General features: G+C 34.1%; 1 protein-coding gene across 1 annotated transcript in view; it reads right to left on the reverse strand.

The window, feature by feature from the left end:
- Positions 1 to 20,812, reverse strand: part of CSMD2 (CUB and Sushi multiple domains 2) — a 1,001,023-nt gene that overhangs the window by 135,106 nt on the left and 845,105 nt on the right. Inside the window, exon 40 of the mRNA XM_051987630.1 lies at positions 5,433 to 5,549. Coding sequence (XP_051843590.1) covers positions 5,433 to 5,549 — 117 coding nt within the window. The remainder of the gene's footprint in view (positions 1 to 5,432; positions 5,550 to 20,812) is intronic.

The following is a 20,812-nucleotide window of genomic DNA, read 5'->3' on the forward strand; positions in this document are numbered from 1 at the left end:
TCTATTTTGATGAACTTATATTGCAAAGTGCGTAAGAGCCTTAAGTGTTTCTATTTGAGCTGTGTTTTCAGATTACCCTGATGGCCATCTTTATTTGCCTTTAATGTTAGACACAAGATGCATTCTTTGTGAATGCCATGCTTGCTTGTTTAAGAGAAGGTGACAGAATTTCAATATTCTCTTTAGTTTTATACAACATTCCTATAGCCATGGGCCACAAGAGTCCAAATTAAGTTCCAATTCCTTTGAAGGATATTCAAATTCCTCTAACATCAGTGCCTACCTCCCTTTGTATATTACTATTCTATTTCATTGGATTAGTCATGGGACAAGTGCACTAAATATGTCCTTTAACTCGCTGCTCTTATTTACATAACTCTGTGATACTCTCCCCTTCTATTTCTGCCTGTTTAAATGTAATCCAACCTTTAAGATTCAGCTCAGCTGTCACCTCCTCCAGGAAAACTTTCCTGATCTTAGCAGCAAACAGTGATTTCTTCTTTCTTACAACTCTCACAGGACTTTAACCATTCATGCATTTGTCACATTTTATTTTACATTTTAATTATTTATGCACATTTTAAGGGTAAGAAGTCATGCCTTAATTATCTAGGTATCCCCTGCATTGTCTATCACAGTAAATATTTGTTTCCTTCTTGATTTAATAAATAAATTCTCTAGAATAGCTATCAATTTAGTATTGCTTTGAAAGAACCAGACAGCTGTGTAAAGAACTACTTCTAAGACAAACTAATTGCCATTGACCAACTGAAAGACAAGAAGTCTGCACACCATCTAGTGGTTGAACTGGCTACCAACAAGCTGACCAGTTGTGTTACCTAAACCTTTAATTAATTTTATCTGTTTGAATAAAATATTAAAAGAACAAGCAAAAAGTATCCTTAATTTCTGCTGCTTTATCTCCCTCCAAAATAGGGCTTACTGAAATAGACTTCTCTTTATGTTGCAACAAGATGACTGACATCTGACAAACAGACAACCAAGCACAATTATCCCCAAAGACCTTAGCATTCGCTGAAAGCTCTTGATATAGATCCCTGGCTCTACTAATTCTTCTAGAAAGAGAGGGGTTTTTTTTGTTTGCTGTTGTTGGAATGCTTTTGTACGCATTTTGAGTTTTTTCATTTGTTTTTAATGTTCATATACTGGTTTTGGAGTTCAAGGTTCATTCATATCCTGGTTCTATTCCTTCCTATCAAGAAGGAAAATCAAGTGGTCCAGTAGCTAAAATGCTGGATTGTAGGAAGACTCGAGTTCAAATCTGGTTCATTCAGGGCCATCTCCAGTTGTCCTGGTCTACATCTGGTCACCGGACCCAGATGGCTCTGGAGGGAGCCTTCCCTCACTTAAATACAATTTCCTTGCATGTCATGTCATCACCTCCTTGATGTCATGGTTGTCTTTGAGAATGAAGGACAAACAATGATGATAATTAGCAAGATTGTTTGATATCTTTTTGGATGGTGAAGCCAGAATATAGTCCTATATAAAATACTATGTGCTATTGAAAGGAATTCTTGTGGATGTCAGATTGGACAATGTAATGGATAGAAGATCGGAATATTTGATGTGAAATCAAGAGACATTAAATTCAAATTGTGCCCCAGAGGGCAACTAAATGGTACAGTGGATAGAGCATCATCCCTGAAGTCAGGAAGCCCTAAATTAAAATCTGGCCTCAGTTGCTTAACACTAGCTCTGTGACCCTGAGCAAGTCACATAACCCCAATTGCCTAGAATACAATACAAACAAGAAAAAAAACAAATCATACCTCAGACATTTACTAGTTGCAAGATCATATAGTAAATCACTTAAAGATTGCTTTAAGAGCCTTAGTTTTTCTTCATTTTACTCAGTATATTTTAATATAGTAACAATTTCAAACAAAAATGCTATAAACAACTTGGCCTAAATAATTTGCTTTGTTTTTGCTACATTTAAATATTTTAGGATTTGAAATAATTTTTCTCTATTAATCGGTATTATATAATGTAATAATGTAATAACAATAAGAATTCATAACATGCTTATTGTGTACATAGTTATGTGCTTTGTGCTTGAGATATAACAACAGTGGTAATTCTGGCTCTGCTCTTGAGAATTTTAAAATTTGAGGGAGACATAAAGGAGGGAAGATGAATACAAAAGTAACTATTGTACAAGTTAGAGAGATAAGTGCAAAAGACAGATATGGGCAAAGTGTTTCTAGCATTTTTAAGAGGGAGAGATCCATTTCATAAAATTTGAGGGGAGACAAGTCCTTAAATTAGGGTCCTAAAGAAAAAGAACTTCAACAGATAGAAATAAAGAAGGAGTATATTCTAGACAAAGGGGATGGCTTTTCTGAATGTAGTGGCAGGAGAGAATGACAATGAAGAACCATGGTCTAAAGATACTTGGCTGGAACACAGAGTGCATTAATGAAGAATAATGGGAATGAAAGGAAGCAAGGTAAGTGTTTAGAAGTCAAATGGTAAAGGACCTTAAATGACACCTAAGGAATCTGTATTTTATTCTATTGCAAAAGGATCAAAATCTGTAAATTATTAAAATAATTTTGGAAGCTATGTAAAAGTAAAGGTTAGATTAGAGAGGGTAGACATTTCATATAGGTAGACTAATTAGGAGGTTATTGCAATAGTTCAAGTGACAGGTGATGAGGGCCTGAAGTAGAGTGATGGTAGTAGGAATAGAAAGTAAGGAATTGATGTGAGTAAAATTATAATATAATTATGTAATATTCCATGTGGGAGAGGGAATCATGATATCAATTATTTTGAAGAAGTGAGTGGACTGTCTGACTCAAGCAAAGTCTTATTAAAAGAATAGAATCATAGCTGAAAGAAGTTCTGACTCTGATTTGATAAGAGAATTCAGTAGCTGCAGTTTTATGGAAATGTGAAAATGTGTAGGGACTAATTAGCAGAGTGGCTGCATGAAGACCTCACTTCTAGGGGCAAGATGCCACCTCTTTATGGTAGCAGCTATATTAGCACAGGAAGCCAAAACATGGTTCTGATTTGTAAGTTCAGACTAAGAAGACTGTAAGATAAAAATCCTGGGCTCTACAAATCCATTATTTTGTATTCTAAATTAACCGCTTGATACTTGTTCCCTCTTTTCCTGAATTGCTAATGAAAACCTTTTTTAAATCATTATTTTTTCTGTTGTTGAATGAGTTCAGAATAAGTGGGAACAAAGCTAGGAGATTCAGTGAATAGCATACTGGACTTGGAGTCAGGAAAACTCAACTTTTTGAGTTCAAATCTGACCTCAAACACTTACTATGTGACCCAGGGCAAGTCACTTAAACCTGTTTGCCTTATTTTCCAAGTCTGTAAAAAATGAGTTAGAGAAGAAATTGGTGAGGCACTCTGGTATCTCTATCAAGAAAACCCCAAAAGGAAGTCAGACATGACTAAAACACTTGAATAACAACAATAAAATAAAGCAACAAGGTTCAGGAACAGACTAACTGGTGGCAGGAGGAAGAAAGAACTGAACATGATTATATTACTACAGCTTTGAGAGAGACGTGATAATATAGTGGAAATAGTATTGGACTTTGAATCAGAAGATACTTGGATTTCAGTTCAACTTCCAAGATTAAGTAGTTTTGGTTCTATGGGTAAATCATTTAACTTTTCATCAATTTCCTCATTTCTACACTTTTGTATTTGTGCCTCATGGGACTTTGGGGAAAATCATGTGACAGGATTCCCATAAAGTATTTTGTGAAACTCTATGCTCTCCCTACACATCAACAATTATTATCTTTCTTTGGAGGGGGTTCAAGTCAATAATGATAGCATTAGTAGTCACAGAAGATATGAGCTTCAAAGAGAACTTCTGAGTTTGCAATGGCCAAATTCCTTCTGTAAGTAGCATTTACCTTCTAAACTGGAAGTATGGGGAGTAAAAGAAGTTGAAGCATTTTCCATGTGAATGGCAGTGTGATGGAAGTGATAAGTGAACTTTTTAGAGTTTAGAATCTTGTTTTTACAAACTGTTCAAAGTCTTGTGCATTAACATTGGAAACAATCAAGCTGGTTTCCTCAAAAAACACACCTGTTTATTCCTATCTCCTTATCTTTGTTCAAACCATACTACAACCTAGAATATTTATCCCCTTCTAAGAAAGTTTATATGAATTACAGATTAGCTCACAGAACTTCTCTTTCCTCTGACTTCCTATATACTTGTACTATCTTTGCATTTATTATATATTACTTTGTTCTTTCTGATATATATATATATGTGTGTGTGTGTGTGTGTGTGTGTGTGTGTGTGTGTGATCTGTGGTTCCTCATGTTAGAATGAAAGTTCCTTAACAACAGAGACTGTTTTTGCTTTATTTAGTAACTGTTTAATGCCTATTGATTAATTAATATTACTATCTCGAAGGAGACTCTTCTTTCCATGTTTCCTACAATGTTCAGCACAGAGATGAAAAAAATAGTAAACTACCATTAAGGATGTATTAAAGAATATGACATCTACCAAAACCTGAATGTTTAAATTTTTCTTAATTTGATTCTTGTTCCCTTAAATCCTTAATTTACTACCTAGGGATATACTGCTTTACTGAAGTTTCTACACTAGAAAGAACTACCTGATTCACAGAGAGGTTCTAATATCTTACACCTGGAGTCCATTAATAAAAAAAAATTATTTCTTATAGAAAAGTTCTATAAGACCTGGAGTCATGTCTTTTCTAAACTATTCTAGTTCCCCTCATGCAAAGACCAATGCTCTTCAATAAGCTCTTAATCAACATTTATTGCATTCAGTTTTGGAAACAAAACTTTTCAATGTGCTTTAGTTCTTCCCTAGCACCTTTTTAAATAAGCTATAATTATCAAAGTGAGCTATTCTTTAGCCTTGGCACAACTTATAAATTGTTTCCCATTCAATGGGCAAAGAAATATATACTTAGTTAGAAACCCCATTCTTTCCTTGTAAATGAGAACAGTTCTACACAGAGCCCGAGCACTGGCTCTTTCCATATATGGAAATATTCGTAGTCAGAATGATGCTGAATCGTAAACCAACATAACTTAAAACTCATCTCAAATGAATAAATGCTATTTGAAACATTGTTTTATATTCAAAACCTCTTAATTTTAAGTCATTTCTCAATCCCTTATTAGATTTCTTAAAATATTTTAACTTCTCTTTTCAAAACACATTCATAACTAGGCTTTCCTTTTACTCTGACAACAATTTTGAATGAGGCCGATGAAGCATGTATTATTTGCCCATTTAACAGATAAGCAAATATGATTAAAAGGTTTGCACAAAGTCACAGAATGACATTTGCAGATCTGGGACCTAAAACCAGACTTTATGACATCCTGTCCAGGGTTCTGAACAAAGGAGGACACAAAGTCTTTGACTCCATAAGACTTACCAAAGCCCACAGGCAGTGTGATCCTCCAGGAGCAATCCATGTTGCTGGGGTAGTTTCCTGGAAATCCAGGGCTCAGGATAACCCCTTCCATTTCCTCAACAGTTCCCCCACACTGAGCTGTGAAAATATAACAAGGGAAGAAGCATTAATAGAAACTGGGAACATGTTATCTAACCATGACAGTTTGAGTGTAGAGAAACCTGAATAAATCCAAGGGAAAAAACACCATTGCCAATGTAGGGGGCTGGGAGGACCACCTGTGCAGCACTTTGACATTAGAGCAGCTCTCAGATCACTTCTACTCCTTCAGGAAGCCTTCTCAATTTGAAGAAATTTTACTCCTTCAGAAAGTTTACTCAGTTTGAACAAAAGAGAACCGGTAGATAATGTGTTTTCTCTCTTGGTTTTGAACATGAAATTTCCTTTACTACTGCTTCTGATTCCATCGTTCAAATTTTGCAGTTAACATTATCTCCTAATACTCATAAAATATACTTACTTCTGCATTGAATTTTATGTAAAACCCAGGTCATGTGGGCATGAAAGCACACACATGTTAACAGCCTATCTCAGTCTGTATTCCCTAAAAGCTGAATCTGTGTTAAAATTATACTATATTAAAATGATATGTATGGGTCAAGGTATATGAATAGGCAGATTTCTAAGAAAATTAACAAAACTATTAAGAGTCCTATGAAAGAAAATATTCCAAATCACTAATAATTAGAGAAAAGCAAATAAAAAATAACTCCAAGATTACACTTCACAGTCAGATTATCAAAGTTTATAAGAAAAGAAAATAATGTATGTTGCTAAGGTTTAAAGAAAAAAGATATAGTAATATAGAGATTAGTGAAGAAATGAACTAGTTCAACCATTCTGTTCTATTATTGTTAGTGAATAAATTGTTCCTGTTCTGTTCATGTCAAAAAGAACAATTTGTTCAGTAACAACAACAGTGTAAAGACAACATTGAAAGACCTAACATTGCTCAATGTAGCAATCAACCATGATTCAAGAGGATAGATGATAACCAATGAAGAGAGTTGTTTTGCTTGTCATTGCATATTTGTTACAAAAGGACTATATTTCTTTTCCTTAACAATGAGCAAGAAGAATTGAAAGGAAGAAAAATAATAATATTTTTACTAAGGAAAATATTAAACTATAAAAATCATGTACTTAACCAAGGTTTATTAACCAATAAATAATTAAATAGTTTACTGAATATTTATAGTATATATCCCTAGTTTTTATTGGGATTACAATTAATTGCAAAATTATGGTGCCAATATTGTGATTGAGAAGTAAAAAATAAGATGTGGGTATATAATATTTCTGAAATTCTTACTTTATTATATTTATGCAGGGTCCATTATTTAAACAGTAGGCATTCTTCTTCTCTTTGCTGCCACTCTCATTTCCTAATATATGATGTCTCCATATCTACTGTGACCAAAGCATTTCAAACTTTCTGGCAATGACTTCTCTGAATTTAGCTTGGTCAATCTTAAAGCGCTCTCTCTCTCTCTCTCTCTCTCTCTCTCTCTCTCTCTCTCTCTCTCTCTCTCTCTCTCTCTCTCTCTCTCTCTCTTCTCTCTCTCTCTCTCTCTCTCTCTCTCTCTCTCTCTCTCTCTCTGTGTGTGTGTGTGTGTGTGTGTGTGTGTGTGTGTTCAGATGTAAATCTCAAAACAACTATATGGCCTAAAAAAAATGTTGAATCTGGAGTTAGGAAGACCTGAATTCAAATCTAGTTTTTGACACTTTCTAATGGTGTGATTCTAGAAAAGTCACTTAATTTCAGTTTCCTTATCTGTAAAATGCAAGATAATAATAGCATCTACCTCACATGGCTATTATGAGGTTCAAACAAATGAAATGAAATTTATAAAATTTTTCAAATGTTAGAGTACTATATAAACATTAGCTATTATATGAACATACAAATAAAGAGATAGGGAGATAGGTAAAGAGAGAGATAGCTAGAAAGACATGTAATAGCCAGGTCACTATTCCAACACTTTCTTATATAAATATTTATAATCCTTCTAAACCCAATCACTGATAGTGGATTGAAGTTCCCCAAAGGGAGGGTTGGTTCAAAATCAGAGTGAGTAGCTATACTCCTACTAAATAGCTCATAAGCTTCTAGAGGGAAATGTATTTCTATTTACAAATCAGCCAGTTAACTCAATTAACTATTTTTTTTAATTTTCAAAATTTAATTTTAAATTGTTTTTTTCAGTTTCACCTCTCTACCACCCATTAAGAACATATTAATTATATAGATATGAAGTCATATTTCCACATCAGCCATGTTAAGAAAGAAATACAAAAGAAGAAAAACATACAAAAAGAAAAAAAGTGTAAGAAAAAATGCTTTAATCTGTATTCAAGAGTTTGTAAATTCTCTCTCTGAAACTGTTGAGAATTTTTTTGTCATGGATCATTGTGTTTATCAAAATAGCTAAGTCTTTTACAGTTAATTGTTACGATAAAACAGTATTGCTATTATAGTGTACAATGTTCTGGTAATGCTCACTTCACTTTGTATCAACTCATACAAGTCTTCTCAGGTTTTGTTTTTGAAGTTTATATTCTCATCTCTTATAGCACAATAACATTCTATCACAATCTCATATGAAAACTTGTTCAACCATCCCCAAATGAATGAATATGTCTTCTTTTTCTAATTCTTTGCTTCCATAAAGAGAGATATTATGTTTTTGTACATGAGTCCTTTTCCTTTTTCTTTGATCTTTTTGAGAAACATACTTTGTAACTTTTGAGATACAAAAGAACTTTGACCTAGTTCTTTGTGGTCAAGAAATAAGATCTATTAGTTAGAGACCCAATTTGTTTAATACTGACCTCAGAGCCTACTTTATGCTGAATAGAAACCTACACAGATCTGATTTTTTAAAGATTATTTTGAAGTTTTCTCCCACTCTACATCTCAAGCAACCCATATGTCTTATAAGAAAACTGTCTCTGCTAGACAATCAACTACTGATTCCTTGTTCCTTTGTTTGAATCCTACATAATATGCAATTTACAGACACTTGGGGAGTGAGACATCTCTTTTTGGCTCTCCCTCTGCTGAATGACTTAATAAGATTCAAATTATTTCAGTTTAAGGTTTTGTTCTCAGCTAAAGAATTGGTGAGGATCACAGACAGTTGATCCAAGATGTGGAATTCAAACCAGAGAGGATCAACTGGATGTTTGGAACCCCTTTGGTTCAAAAACAATACAATCAAGTACCCCTAACCTCAGATCAGGATTAGGATGGAGGACTTCAGGTATTGAGAAAGTTATGAAACTGGGTGCCAGCTTGACTGGAGGAATTACTCAAAGAGGGTTAGAACTAACCTATTTACTCTGACTGGCAAATGAATAGTCATCTTAGATTGATCAAGCAAGAGGTTTTGGGAGGGACAGATCTGCTATCTGATCTTTCTCCTTTTTCTCCATTTCTCTTCCTGTTCTTCTCTAATCTTCTCATGACTATTAGAAAATAAATTAGACACCTGATCTGTGACTGTATGCTATGGTAGCAAAGGCTGTCATTTAAACCCTGCAACCTACAATCAGGGAATCTTTTATCAAGTTAGTTGATTGAGTGACCACATTCAATCACTTCTACAGTCATTCATTTAGGATGACCACAGATTAATGAAGAAGGCTTGTATGTGTGTTGGTCTAATAAACTTTTGTCCAGGATTGAATTTTTGATGGGCTGAATATTCATGTTCCAACAGTAAGGATCCTACTTCTCCTTCTCTCTCTCTCTCTCTCTCTCTCTCTCTCTCTCTCTCTCTCTCTCTCTCTTTCTCTCTCTCTCTCTCTCTCTCTCTCTCTCTCTCTCTCTCTCTCTCTCTCCCCCCTTCCTTTACCTATTATTTTCACAGGAAAATCTTTGCCTTGTGCTGTGTTTGTTGTTGTTGATAATTTCTGGTATTTTGGAAGATTTGTAAGGGGAATCCCTCGCATAAAGACTTCTATGTTTAAAAAATGTAGCCAGTTAATTTAGAGTGCTAGGGAAGATTAAGAAAGTTTCATACTTGAAACACTTCTCCCAGCTTTCTGGAACCTCATGATAAATTCTCCAATCAAGTAAGTAGGGACTTACTCCTTTCAATTTTCCTCAGGAGATAAGATTTTAGGAAGAAGAAAAACTAAAAACAAAACCCCTAAATATTATTTTCTGCTATTTCAGTGGTAACCAGTGTAGGATTATAGAAATTAAGTCAGACAAACAAAAGAAAACTTTTTACTGGTCAATTAAAATACATGGCAATATAAACTAATTAGAGACTAAATTTGTAATTGAAATATAGTTCCCTTGTCATAAAATGCCAAATTATGGCTTGAAGATTTTTGTAAATACTGAAATATTTTAAGAAGAAGGAGAATGTGAAACTACCACTATGAACTTTTGAAATGGAGTTAGCTGAAAGCAGTGGGTTCTATAATTTGAGTTGCTGACAGCACATGGTCCTTGGGAAAACAGATTTTTAATGATACTTTTTATGATTGCAAATCCAGATTTAACTGAGTTTATTTCAAAATTAAATTATGTGGTCTCAATTAAAGTGAGACGTTCTTCTCTCACTATCCTATTGTGTTGTTTGACTCTTTATAGGTATATCAGATCTTACTGGAAAATGTATTTGATATTTGGCAAATGTACTTGATATTTGTTATTAAGGTAATATATTTAGAAATTGCTTGAATAAGAATTAAAAGTGCGATTGTTCTATTTTGGTTTTTTGAAAGTGATTAGTATAGAATGTCAAATTGATAAATGGGTAAAGCGATTTTCTATGTAATAAAATTTGGACATGTATTCAGCCAAATTAATGTTATTTGCTGGCAAAAAAAAGTTTTGTTGTATTTTTTTAAAAACACAATATTGTTAGCTTCTACTTTTGTTTTTGTAATTATTTGGAAAAATCGTTGGAACAATCAAAATGCTGTTAAGTTGAAATGTGATACCCAGATTATGACACAATTATCAAGATTTTAGTTGGGTATATTTTGCTTAAAATTCATAATAATTATTTAGGATTAGGCAAAGTACCACAGACATTGTAAATATCTGAAGTGAAAATCTGGAAATTCCCAAAGGTATATCTATATATCTATCTATATCTATTTCTCTCTCTCTGTACACACACACACACACACACACACACACACACACACACACACACACTGATAGTATATGTGATAATGTGTATATGTGATAGCATGATAGTGAAAATATATATATGTGTATAGCTTTAAATATTTCTATTAAGAATAATGACAATAGAACAAGTATTAGGCTAGTTTCATAAGGCTTGAATTGGTTTTTACTATATTAGCTATTTATTGAAAAATCAAATTTAGTGGAAGCATTTCTTTAAATTGCCTTGGAAATGAGGCATATTCCAGAATTTCAAAGGGAAAATTTTTGCAGGTATCAGACGGCTACATGAAACAGCTAAAATAAGAGATAAAATAAATTAAATGTAACAATCTTTAACTTGACTTAATTTTTCCTTAAGAAATATATAATGTATATGTTTAAATAAATTTGTTCAACTTTTATGACATTGAAGGAATCATGAGATTTTGAATGTCTTTTTTAACTTTTATAATATATGTGGTCATTTGTGCTCTTCCAATGTCTCAGAAATCTTGTATTGTATAGTGAACCTGATACAAGTCTAAATCCCCTGATTTACAGTCCTCATGCTTATCCAATTTTATCCAACTCATAGTTGCTACCAATCTGGTCCCTATTACTTCTTAAATTCTATCAAGTTCTTGATAAGATGAGCAGTGAAGGATATGCTTCCACTGATTCAGGTTATTTTAAACCTTTACCTAGCTATCTACTTCTGTAATTGTGTTTCTCCTAGGATAGGAATGTTGGGCTTTAAGTCCAAAGCAGAGGAAACAATAAGAAAACTATTTCATTGTTTGACCCTACCCATTCATGGTTGAGAAACAAAGTCTATCACTTAGCAATCAGATTTATTTAATGCTCACTACAGAATTTAAGTTATACTAAATAGAAACCCAGCCAGAACAAAGATTAATGTAAGGCATTTTCCCCTAACATTCATCTCAAGCAACCAAATATGTCTTATTTGGAAATTGCCTCAACACTGGCCAATCAACTACTGTTTCCTTGTTCCTTCATTTGAAACTTGCATAGTGTGTAACTTACAGACACTCAGTAGGGTGTAATTCTTTTTCAGCTCTTCCCTCTAGTGGATGACTTAATAAACTTATTTCTAAATTATTCAATTTAAGGGTTTGATCTCAGCTAATGAGTCCTAGTAGTAGTATAGCTATCTCACTGGGTATGCAGAGTTATATACAGTGCCCTTTGGGCAAGTTATTCTTTAAAATAGTTGAATTGTTTCACAATTCCACCAAAAGTTCCACATTCCCTCTAGTATTTGTGATTTTGCTTTTCTGTCAGATTAATAAATCTGATGGGTGCAATGTGGTTTTCTCTGATTATTAGTAATTTAGAGCATTTTTTCATGGGATTATTGATAGATTTGACTTCTTGGGCTAAAAAACTGTCTGTTCATATACTTTGACCATTAAGCAATTGGGAAATGACTCATCAATTAAATTTAAAAAGGAGGTTAGAACAAGAAAAAGCAATGATTACTTAATGTTACACCACTATGCAAGCCTGGGGCACACTCCTCCACACAGTGTTCTTGGGAACAAGTGGGCATCATATAAACAAGAGGCAGGTGAAGGAGCAAGGCTGGCTATGGCTGCTTAGAACTCTGGAACTGGGGCTGTTGCAGAAACAACTTCCTGTCAGTTTTTGGAGGATGGTCCTCATATAATTCTCTAAGTCTCTTAGATTCTGTGGCCCTTTCACTATACTAGATGGACAAAGTCGGAAGGAGGGAACCTCCAAACATATAAATAGCCAGATTTATACTGATCTTCATAAGTAAATACAAAGCAAATATAAATCACCCCCTAGGAGAGGAATCCAGTTTGCTGGTCTACTCTGTTTTCTTCCTGCAGCAGAGTCAGAGAAGCTTCTGTAAAACTGAGAGACCCACAGGGGCAGATATCTGAAGCTGGGGCTTTAGGGCACTGCAGAACTGTCAGAACAAGAATAGGAACAGCCAAGATGCAGGACAGAGAAAGGGCAATGGAACTAACTGATGGTTACCATGAAAATACCCAGTCATAGTGAGACAAATGAAAGGTGGTGCCAACCTCTGCCAAATTGCCCATTTCTTTCAAGTGCTTCTGAGTTCTGAACCTGAAACCTTGTCCTTAATCATCCCCCCAGAGAGAGTGAAGAGCTGGATGATAAGAGCAGAGTCTATAAATCATTTACAGCTACTTTACTTTTCAATACATCACATTCCCCCAAAAGCAAATCATCTAAGTCCTATAAATAAGGTAAATTGGCTGTAAGAGGCTTCTGTAGGATGGAAACTCAGACCTCATTGGAAAGACTTGTCTATGTTTAACATGTTCTGAATTCTATCTCTAGATAAACAGAGAAATAAAACCAGTCAGGTTGCCCACTCTTGAAAAAAAGTCAGAGAGAAAAGTAGTTTCAGTTGGGGACACCTGCTTTTGAGTACAAATAAAACCTACTTCCTGCACTGACTACTCTCCAGTATAGCCAGTGGGCCAGCAATATAAGGGTAGTGTCAACTAGTGACCACCTAGCTAATTAATTAATTAGTTAGTTATGTCATGCCAGAGAAAGAAGAGAAGAACTAAACTTCCTCTGTGAGGTAGCTAGTGATGCAGTATAAAGCATATGGGGCATATAGGCAAGAAGACTTGAATTTAAATCCAGCTTCTAACACTACCTGTATGATACTAGGCAAGTGACTTCATCTCTAATGGGCTTGGTTTCCTCCACTGAAAAACAGGTAAAATAACAGCAACTATATCACAGGTTTGTTGTGAGGAGCAAATGAGATAATATAAAGTGTTTAGCACAGTGCCTGGCATTTAAAAGACTAAAAGTGCTTGTTTTCTTATTAATTTGACTCAAGATTTTTCAATTAAACTTCATTTCATGTAAATGGATATTTAATTCCTGTTTTATCTTCCTTTTAACAGAAATCTTATGTAAGAATACACAAAAGAAGTAGATTCTGTCCAATTTCAGACTCCCTAACAAATTAGGAGGTCTTTGTTTCCCCTCCCCTGAAACAACAAATTGTTCCAAGGTAAGAAGCCTTCAAGTGGTAAACCCAACATGACTGTATGTATACAGAAAGTACTTGTGGGAAATGGCTCACATTCAGAGGTCTACTAGCCCCACAGAGACTTCAGTTCCCATCTCAATGTGCCAATTGATTCTTTCTTCTATCTTTGTTTAGAACTATGGATCAAATAAAACATTTTGCTGATTTTTATTCTATATTGTAAACAGGGGGTTTTCTTACCACAACAGTTACTTGGTTAAAGTAATATCCTATTTCTCTTGAAGCTGCATACATAAATCAGGGGAATAAAATAGATTTCATGAGTTACAGCTTCCACACCACAAACAAATGCATATTGAGCCTACACTATAAACCCCATATCAGGTACATATGAATAGAATACATATATGTATATGTGTGTGTGTGTGTGTGTGTGTGTGTGTGTGTATATATATATATATCATATCTGTATTAATCTTTATGTATCTAGCTATGTAAGCTCTATCTTTTAGTATGTGGGCCAGTTATGGATCTGTATCTGTTGTTCACTGACCTAACTAAATATGGAGAGCGTGATAGAATTTCTAAATAGAAAGGATTGATAAATTGATTGATTAGTTAGATAATGAATAGTTTTAACTAACATCATGAATGATACCTCTGCAATAAGAAACTGGGGTAAGGTATTTGTAATTTATTTTAGTGATTACCCACATCAGTAAAATCATGAATCATTTGAAATATCTATGCCTTTATCTAAAATAATTATACATGTAATCTTAGAATCAGAATCCTCTCTGTAGCATCTCTGACAGGTATTCATCCAACTAGCCTTGGAATAAATAATTCAAGTGAAAACTACTTTTCAAAGCCGACCATCCTTCAACTAGAGAACATAATTATCAAAATGTTCTTCCTTATAGTGAGTTAAAATTGTCCTCTCTTTGGTTCTCAATCTTCTCTTTTAATAGCTAATTCCAATTTTGATTTCTTGCTTTCTCAACATGGGAAGTTAAGAGATGATAGGTGGAGAAGGATAAAGAAAGTAGAAATAGGAGTAATAAGAGTAAGGATCTAAAAATAAAATTGAATTTTAAAAATGAACCCCAAATTTCTTCAAAAGTTCCTCTTATGGCATAAATAAAAAATATTAACCCTAGAAAAATTATACATTGAATTTAAATTTACTCTCATTTCTGAGGTGAATTATCAAGTTTCCTTTTAAAATCTTGGTATGTCTAATAATCATTAATAATCAGTTAAATATACTACATATTATGAAAAGTATGTCCAAAGAAAAACAGTATATTAGTCTGTAGATTACAGTTGGCAATATGGGTCAGTCTGCAAGGACAGTGAGGATGATATTAAATCAATGATAACAACAGTTCAGGAACTCATTAGGTATTTGACTCATTTTTGCTCACCTATTTATTTAAGAGTAATATTGGAATAGAGTAGGGAGGAAAGAGAGGCAGGTCCCCAAGTTCTTATATGCAAATAAACTTCACAGAATCCTGGAAGGATCTTGTTCAATCTTTATCCAAGAAAAATCCTCACAATGACATATTCAACATGGTTATCCAATCACTGATTGAAATCTTGCAGTGAGGAAGAAATTAACATCTTCTGAGGTAACCTATCACACTGGACATTTTCCTGTAGTTGTTATGTTTTTCTTTGACATAACCTAAATATATCTCTACAACTTTCCTACTTTGGTCCTATTTTTGCCTACTGGGGCTAAACAGAACAAGCCTAGACTTTATCAAGATAGTTCTTCAGTTGTTTGATTATATCTCCCCCTAGGTCTATCCTACCCAAGACTTTCTCTAATCATTTAATTGATTCTTATCATGTGTCCTTACCATGTTGGATATTCTCCAATTTAGCACTGTCTTTCTTAAACTATGGTATCTATCTGGATAATAGTTGGAGTGATTGTTAAAGGTTGGGACTGCATAGTAATAAATAATCTCAGCTATTCTTCTGGCAGCCCATTTACAGATTATTATGAACCTGACATACATAAATATCTCTCCTAAATAAAGAAGAGTTTTGGAACCTTCCTTGTTAGCAAGCCCAGGACTCACCTCTTCCTATTCTTATAACATAGATATTGAAATAAATTATTATTTTATTATTATGTTAAAAACCAATTATAAAATTAAGATTATCTCCTCATTTCCTCTATTTTGCTCCTGTTGATCAGTTAGTAGTCTCTGAAGGATATGATTCATAGAGGAAATTGTCCTAATTCTTGGGGTATAGGCTTCTTGATCTTGGACAGGACCCATCCAAGTAGGAGACCTTATATCTGTTTGAAGTATAAGTAGAATCTAATGTAGGTGAATCCTTACCCCTAGGGTATTAGCCCATGTCTTTGAACCTCTTCACTGGAATTCAGGGTAATCCAGCTTATAAAGGATAAAACTTATCAGAGTGGTCTGGAGGAGAATGGAATTCTCTAACCAGATTTCTGAGTCTCATGATCAAGCCCCATTTTCCAGAAGAGGAGCTGAAGGCTTTTTAGCTCACCTTTAGACACCACTGTCATTAACAGTTCACCAATCATAGTTGTTTTTCACCTATCAGGTATATCCTCTTTTCCAAAATTACATTAAGGTTTCCAGTCTCTATGTCTTGGTTTTTTGGTTACCAAAAGAATTTACTAACCATTAATTTATTATTAGCTAGTTTAATTAATAAATTATTAATAGCCCCAGACTTTTGTGTATCAGGTTTTTCATTCATCACACAAACGTCTTCTTGTTCATTTTAATAGACAAAGTCCTCTAAACCATTTGACAAAATACTTGTTCAATATTTTAATTATCTTAAAAGTAAATTATATTAGTTTTAACAGTAGAGCCCAGATTTCAGTAGCCAAGAACTAATACTACTAAATGTAATTATATCTCCTTCAGATCTGGGAGAGAATCACTAGAGAGGCAAAACAGAGTAATACAAAGAGTTCTGAATATAGGTTTGTAAAACCTGAGATCAAATCTTGGCCCTGTCACTTGTGTGACTTTGGGCATAATCTCTCTCATAATAGTTTCCTCATTTGCAAAAAATGAATAGCTGGAGCTAGCTTTTATATCATGTTTTAGGTTTACAAAATGCTTTACAAATATCTCATTTTATATTCCTGAAATTCCTAAAAAGTAGAAAAATTATGATAAGTTTACAGATGAAAAAAATTGAGATGCAGCTATACTCTTTGAGAATTTAAAAAAATCTATCAAAGTCTGAATCTCTCTATGTAAATGACCAAATTTATAACAAGTCTCCATATTTGTGACCAGGTTAATTAACTCTTGGCAGCCACTGTTTTTCCTTTACTTTAAGACTCTCAGCTGCTTGCCACTTCTAAATGCCAATAATACTAGTCCAATGAAATACATTATAGTTAACTGATACTTTATTATTCACTAATAGAAACATATAGAAAACAACTGAGGTGACACTTTCATCCTTTCTGCTGGTCAATTTAAAACTAGATTTATATAATTAAAGGCATGATTTTGAAGTACTTGGGGTACTAAAGCTAAGAACCAACATGAATTCATCATCCAAATTTATCAAATTAATTTTATTTTTCTGACAAGGTAATTAATCATACTAGTACATTATCATATATATGCAAGGGATTGTGCTATGCATTGTATAAATATTATTTCTTTGATCCTCGCAACAAAACTAGAGGATAGATGCTATTGTTAACCACATTTTACAGATGAGGAAACTGAGGCAAGCCTTAGTTAAGTAATATTTTCAGGAACACAGAGCTATTGAGGGTCTGAGATCACACTTTAACTGCGATTTTCTTGATTCCAGGTTCAGTACTTTATCCACTAAGATATCTAGTTGCCCTAATTACTATGAAGCATCTGACAAAATTTCAGTCTATTGTGGATAAAATGTAAAAATATAGTTGGATTCAATTACGTGAACTCAGAACTGATTGAATAACTAGTCAAGATGATGCCTCTTTCTTGTGTGGACATTTTCTTCTTTGAAAGAGGCAGATAAAGGATATTCATGTGGGAGAAGCAATTTAAGAGAATTCTAAGTCTGAGAAAGAACATCTCCACAGAGAAATATGGGGGGACTTGACTGAAATACGGTCAGGGGTAAAAGCAATGATTAATGGAAAGATAGTTTCAGTTCATTGTTTCCCAAGGGAAGATTTGAATATGATATGCAGGATTTTGATATTTAATGCTGAGAAACTTGGCATCAAAGAATTTGGGGCAGTGGGACTATTTATTATTGCCATTATATGTAATAGAAATGTGGACTTAATATTTCTCCTTCTGAGAGTTAAGGAAGTTCTGATATAAGCCATTGAAGCCAGAGAATAAAAGCTGAAAGCATAAGTCAAATAAAAAGATAAGACAAGAAAAAGCAGTAGGCAGAAGGGGAAAGGCACAGAATCTAGAACAAACACAACAAGACTGATGAACAGCAGCTGAACTGAGAGCTGAGGAAAGGACTTAGAGCCTTTGACTAGCTGAGAAAGTATGACACTTTGCTGCTATGAACTAATTAGGAGTAAGGGTGAAGTAAGAATATGATGCTGGGACCTGACTGGAGAAAACATGTTTCACCCATCTGAAGTGGGTGAAAGCTGGCTAACTTGACATCCTTTCTCTTTGGCACCATCTACATTTGGAGAGTGGAGAAACTCCTAAGAGACATGACTGCATTGCCTTCCATTGTCCTTTTTGTCTGGAAAGGAAAAAATCCACAGCTCAAAGAGCAGACTTAAATGATTCTTCTAACTACAGATTTAAAGGAACTACTTATACTAAATAAGTATCGTGTTGCTGTTTTACTAAAAGGGCTGAACACTTGTCATAACCCAAGTGCAGTAGCAAAGTGATTTTATTCAACAGGACAGTAGAGAGGTCTAGAGAAGGAATTCCACCTAACTGATGACATGCTGTTAGAACATTAACACTTGCAAGCCGGATTTGTCAGTTACCCCAGGAGCACATGGTATTCCCTACTCAAGCCTCATTACTAGTTTTCTGTAAGTTTATGTGCACTCTCTATGTTGGATGTATTGGTGGGCAAATATGATTCAGGTTTATGAGAGAATTGCTAAGTTTTTATTATTAACTGCTTTTGATTTTCTTTGAACAAATGTTATAATATCTTGCTTTTTTCTTCTTGTACTGAATTAATGTTTCATATCTGAGTCAATGAAGTATCACTATGACTGGATTTATGTAAATGGGAAGCAACCAATTGAGGATTCATGAGTTATAGTTATGAGTAGTAGGAGAGTGTATCCATCTCATAGGAGGGTTATTCTTCATACTCTCTAAGAGGTCAGTGGCAAATAAGTGGTTGCTAATAGTTGCTCCTACCCTCAGGACAGCTCCTCTGGCCTGGCAATGTGAGTTTAAATTTCTGTGAGTCAGTCCAGAGAGAGAAAGGGAAGTTGGTTAATAGTGGTAGTATATATCTATTACAACTTGAGCTAAAAAATTACATTAAAGTCTTGATATCAATTTCAGAGAGGCTTTGGATAGAATATCCCAATGATTTCTCTTTGGTCTTGTATGATTCAACATTGTCAAAAATGACTTTAGCAAAATTATAAATGGCTGGCTTGTCAAACTTGCAAAATAACCAAAGATGAATAAGATGGCTAATGCATTAGATTACAGAATCAAGAGGTGGGATGTAAGATGTAAGATGAAATGTAATAATGATAAAAGTAAGTTTCTACATTGGGCTTCAAATAATCAATTTCATATGTACAGGCTGGACTCCTCCAAGAAGCTAGCTAGATCATAGTTCCTGTAAAAACAATTTTTGGAGGAGTTAGTGAACTTGAAGTTAAAATGAAGTTTAAAGTGGAACAGAAGTCAAAAAGCTAATGTCAATCTAGATTAGAAAGAAACATGATAGTCCAGAATAAAGAAAGTGATGGCTTCATTGTATTCTGCCCCAGTCAAATCATATTGAACATACTGTGATCAGTTCTTTGTGCTATAGGTAAGGAAACACAATGGAATGCATCTAAAGAAGAGTGATCCACATTTTGGGAGAAGGATGGGATTAGAGACAATATGAAATAAGGTTATAATAAAGGAATTGAGGATTCATAAAAACAAAAGAAGTGAAATACAATAAGTAATTATGAAGGGCTAACATGGAAAAATGACTAGATTTGATTGACTTCGCTGGGCAGAATAAGAAGCTATTTAAGAGACATATGATATGAGGAAGAACTTCTTAGCAAAGAGAGCAAACTAAAAATGACCTGCCTTCACATTGAGCAGTCATGTGTTTCCTACTTGGGAAGCTTCAAGCAGAGTCTGGATGAAACCCATATTGGGAGATAAGTTGCCATTATCTTCACAGTGATCTTTTTGCTTGTGCTCATCACAGTGAGATGATCAAAAATCCCATGAAATGAGGTTTCCTCTTGCCTTTGGGCACATAATAAAACCAATTCTGTCAGTTCTTTTATTTATTGCTGCAAGAAATTGTGTGTTGTGTTTCAATTTAGTTGCTATTTCTTTGTCTTCTGATTTCATTTATGATGAAATTACCAGTATGGTTATAGTTCAGCTCCTCTAGTATTATGTCAACTTATTTGTTAGACAAAGATTTAGATATTATCAAGGGTTAATATTTGTAAAATACAAGAACTGTGTAATTTTTGGTGTATTATTTTCCATTTTCTATACTCTACCAGCAACACTGTGGCAGTAGAATACATGAAGCAAGACTATCGCCTATTTCTGTCTACAATCAGGAATAATTATGCTCAATATATTTTAGTATTTGGTGACAAACCTTGTGACAAGCCTTCCCATATTTAATCAGGCTGGTCCTAAGATAGCCATGCTTGAAGACTTTCTACCTTATTAGATAGAGTCTGCTATATCTGTGTTCTATTACCTTAGGGGGAATTCTTGGAATAATCTGCATATTATAATGAGGCACTGGAGTCTGACTCTGGAACATACCTTCTTTAATCTGATGATTCTGGATGGATGTTACCAAGATGATAGCACTAAGAGCTAAAGGTTACAGTCAAGAACTACTGGATTGGAACAACATAGAAAGAGCAAAGTATCTTTGCATTGATCCAGAAGTCAATTGTTATTTCCTTTGATTTGATTTCCCAGTGAATAACCCATCACAAAATGT

The sequence above is a fragment of the Antechinus flavipes genome, chromosome 3, assembly GCF_016432865.1.
Source record: "Antechinus flavipes isolate AdamAnt ecotype Samford, QLD, Australia chromosome 3, AdamAnt_v2, whole genome shotgun sequence".
Lineage (NCBI taxonomy): Eukaryota > Metazoa > Chordata > Mammalia > Dasyuromorphia > Dasyuridae > Antechinus > Antechinus flavipes.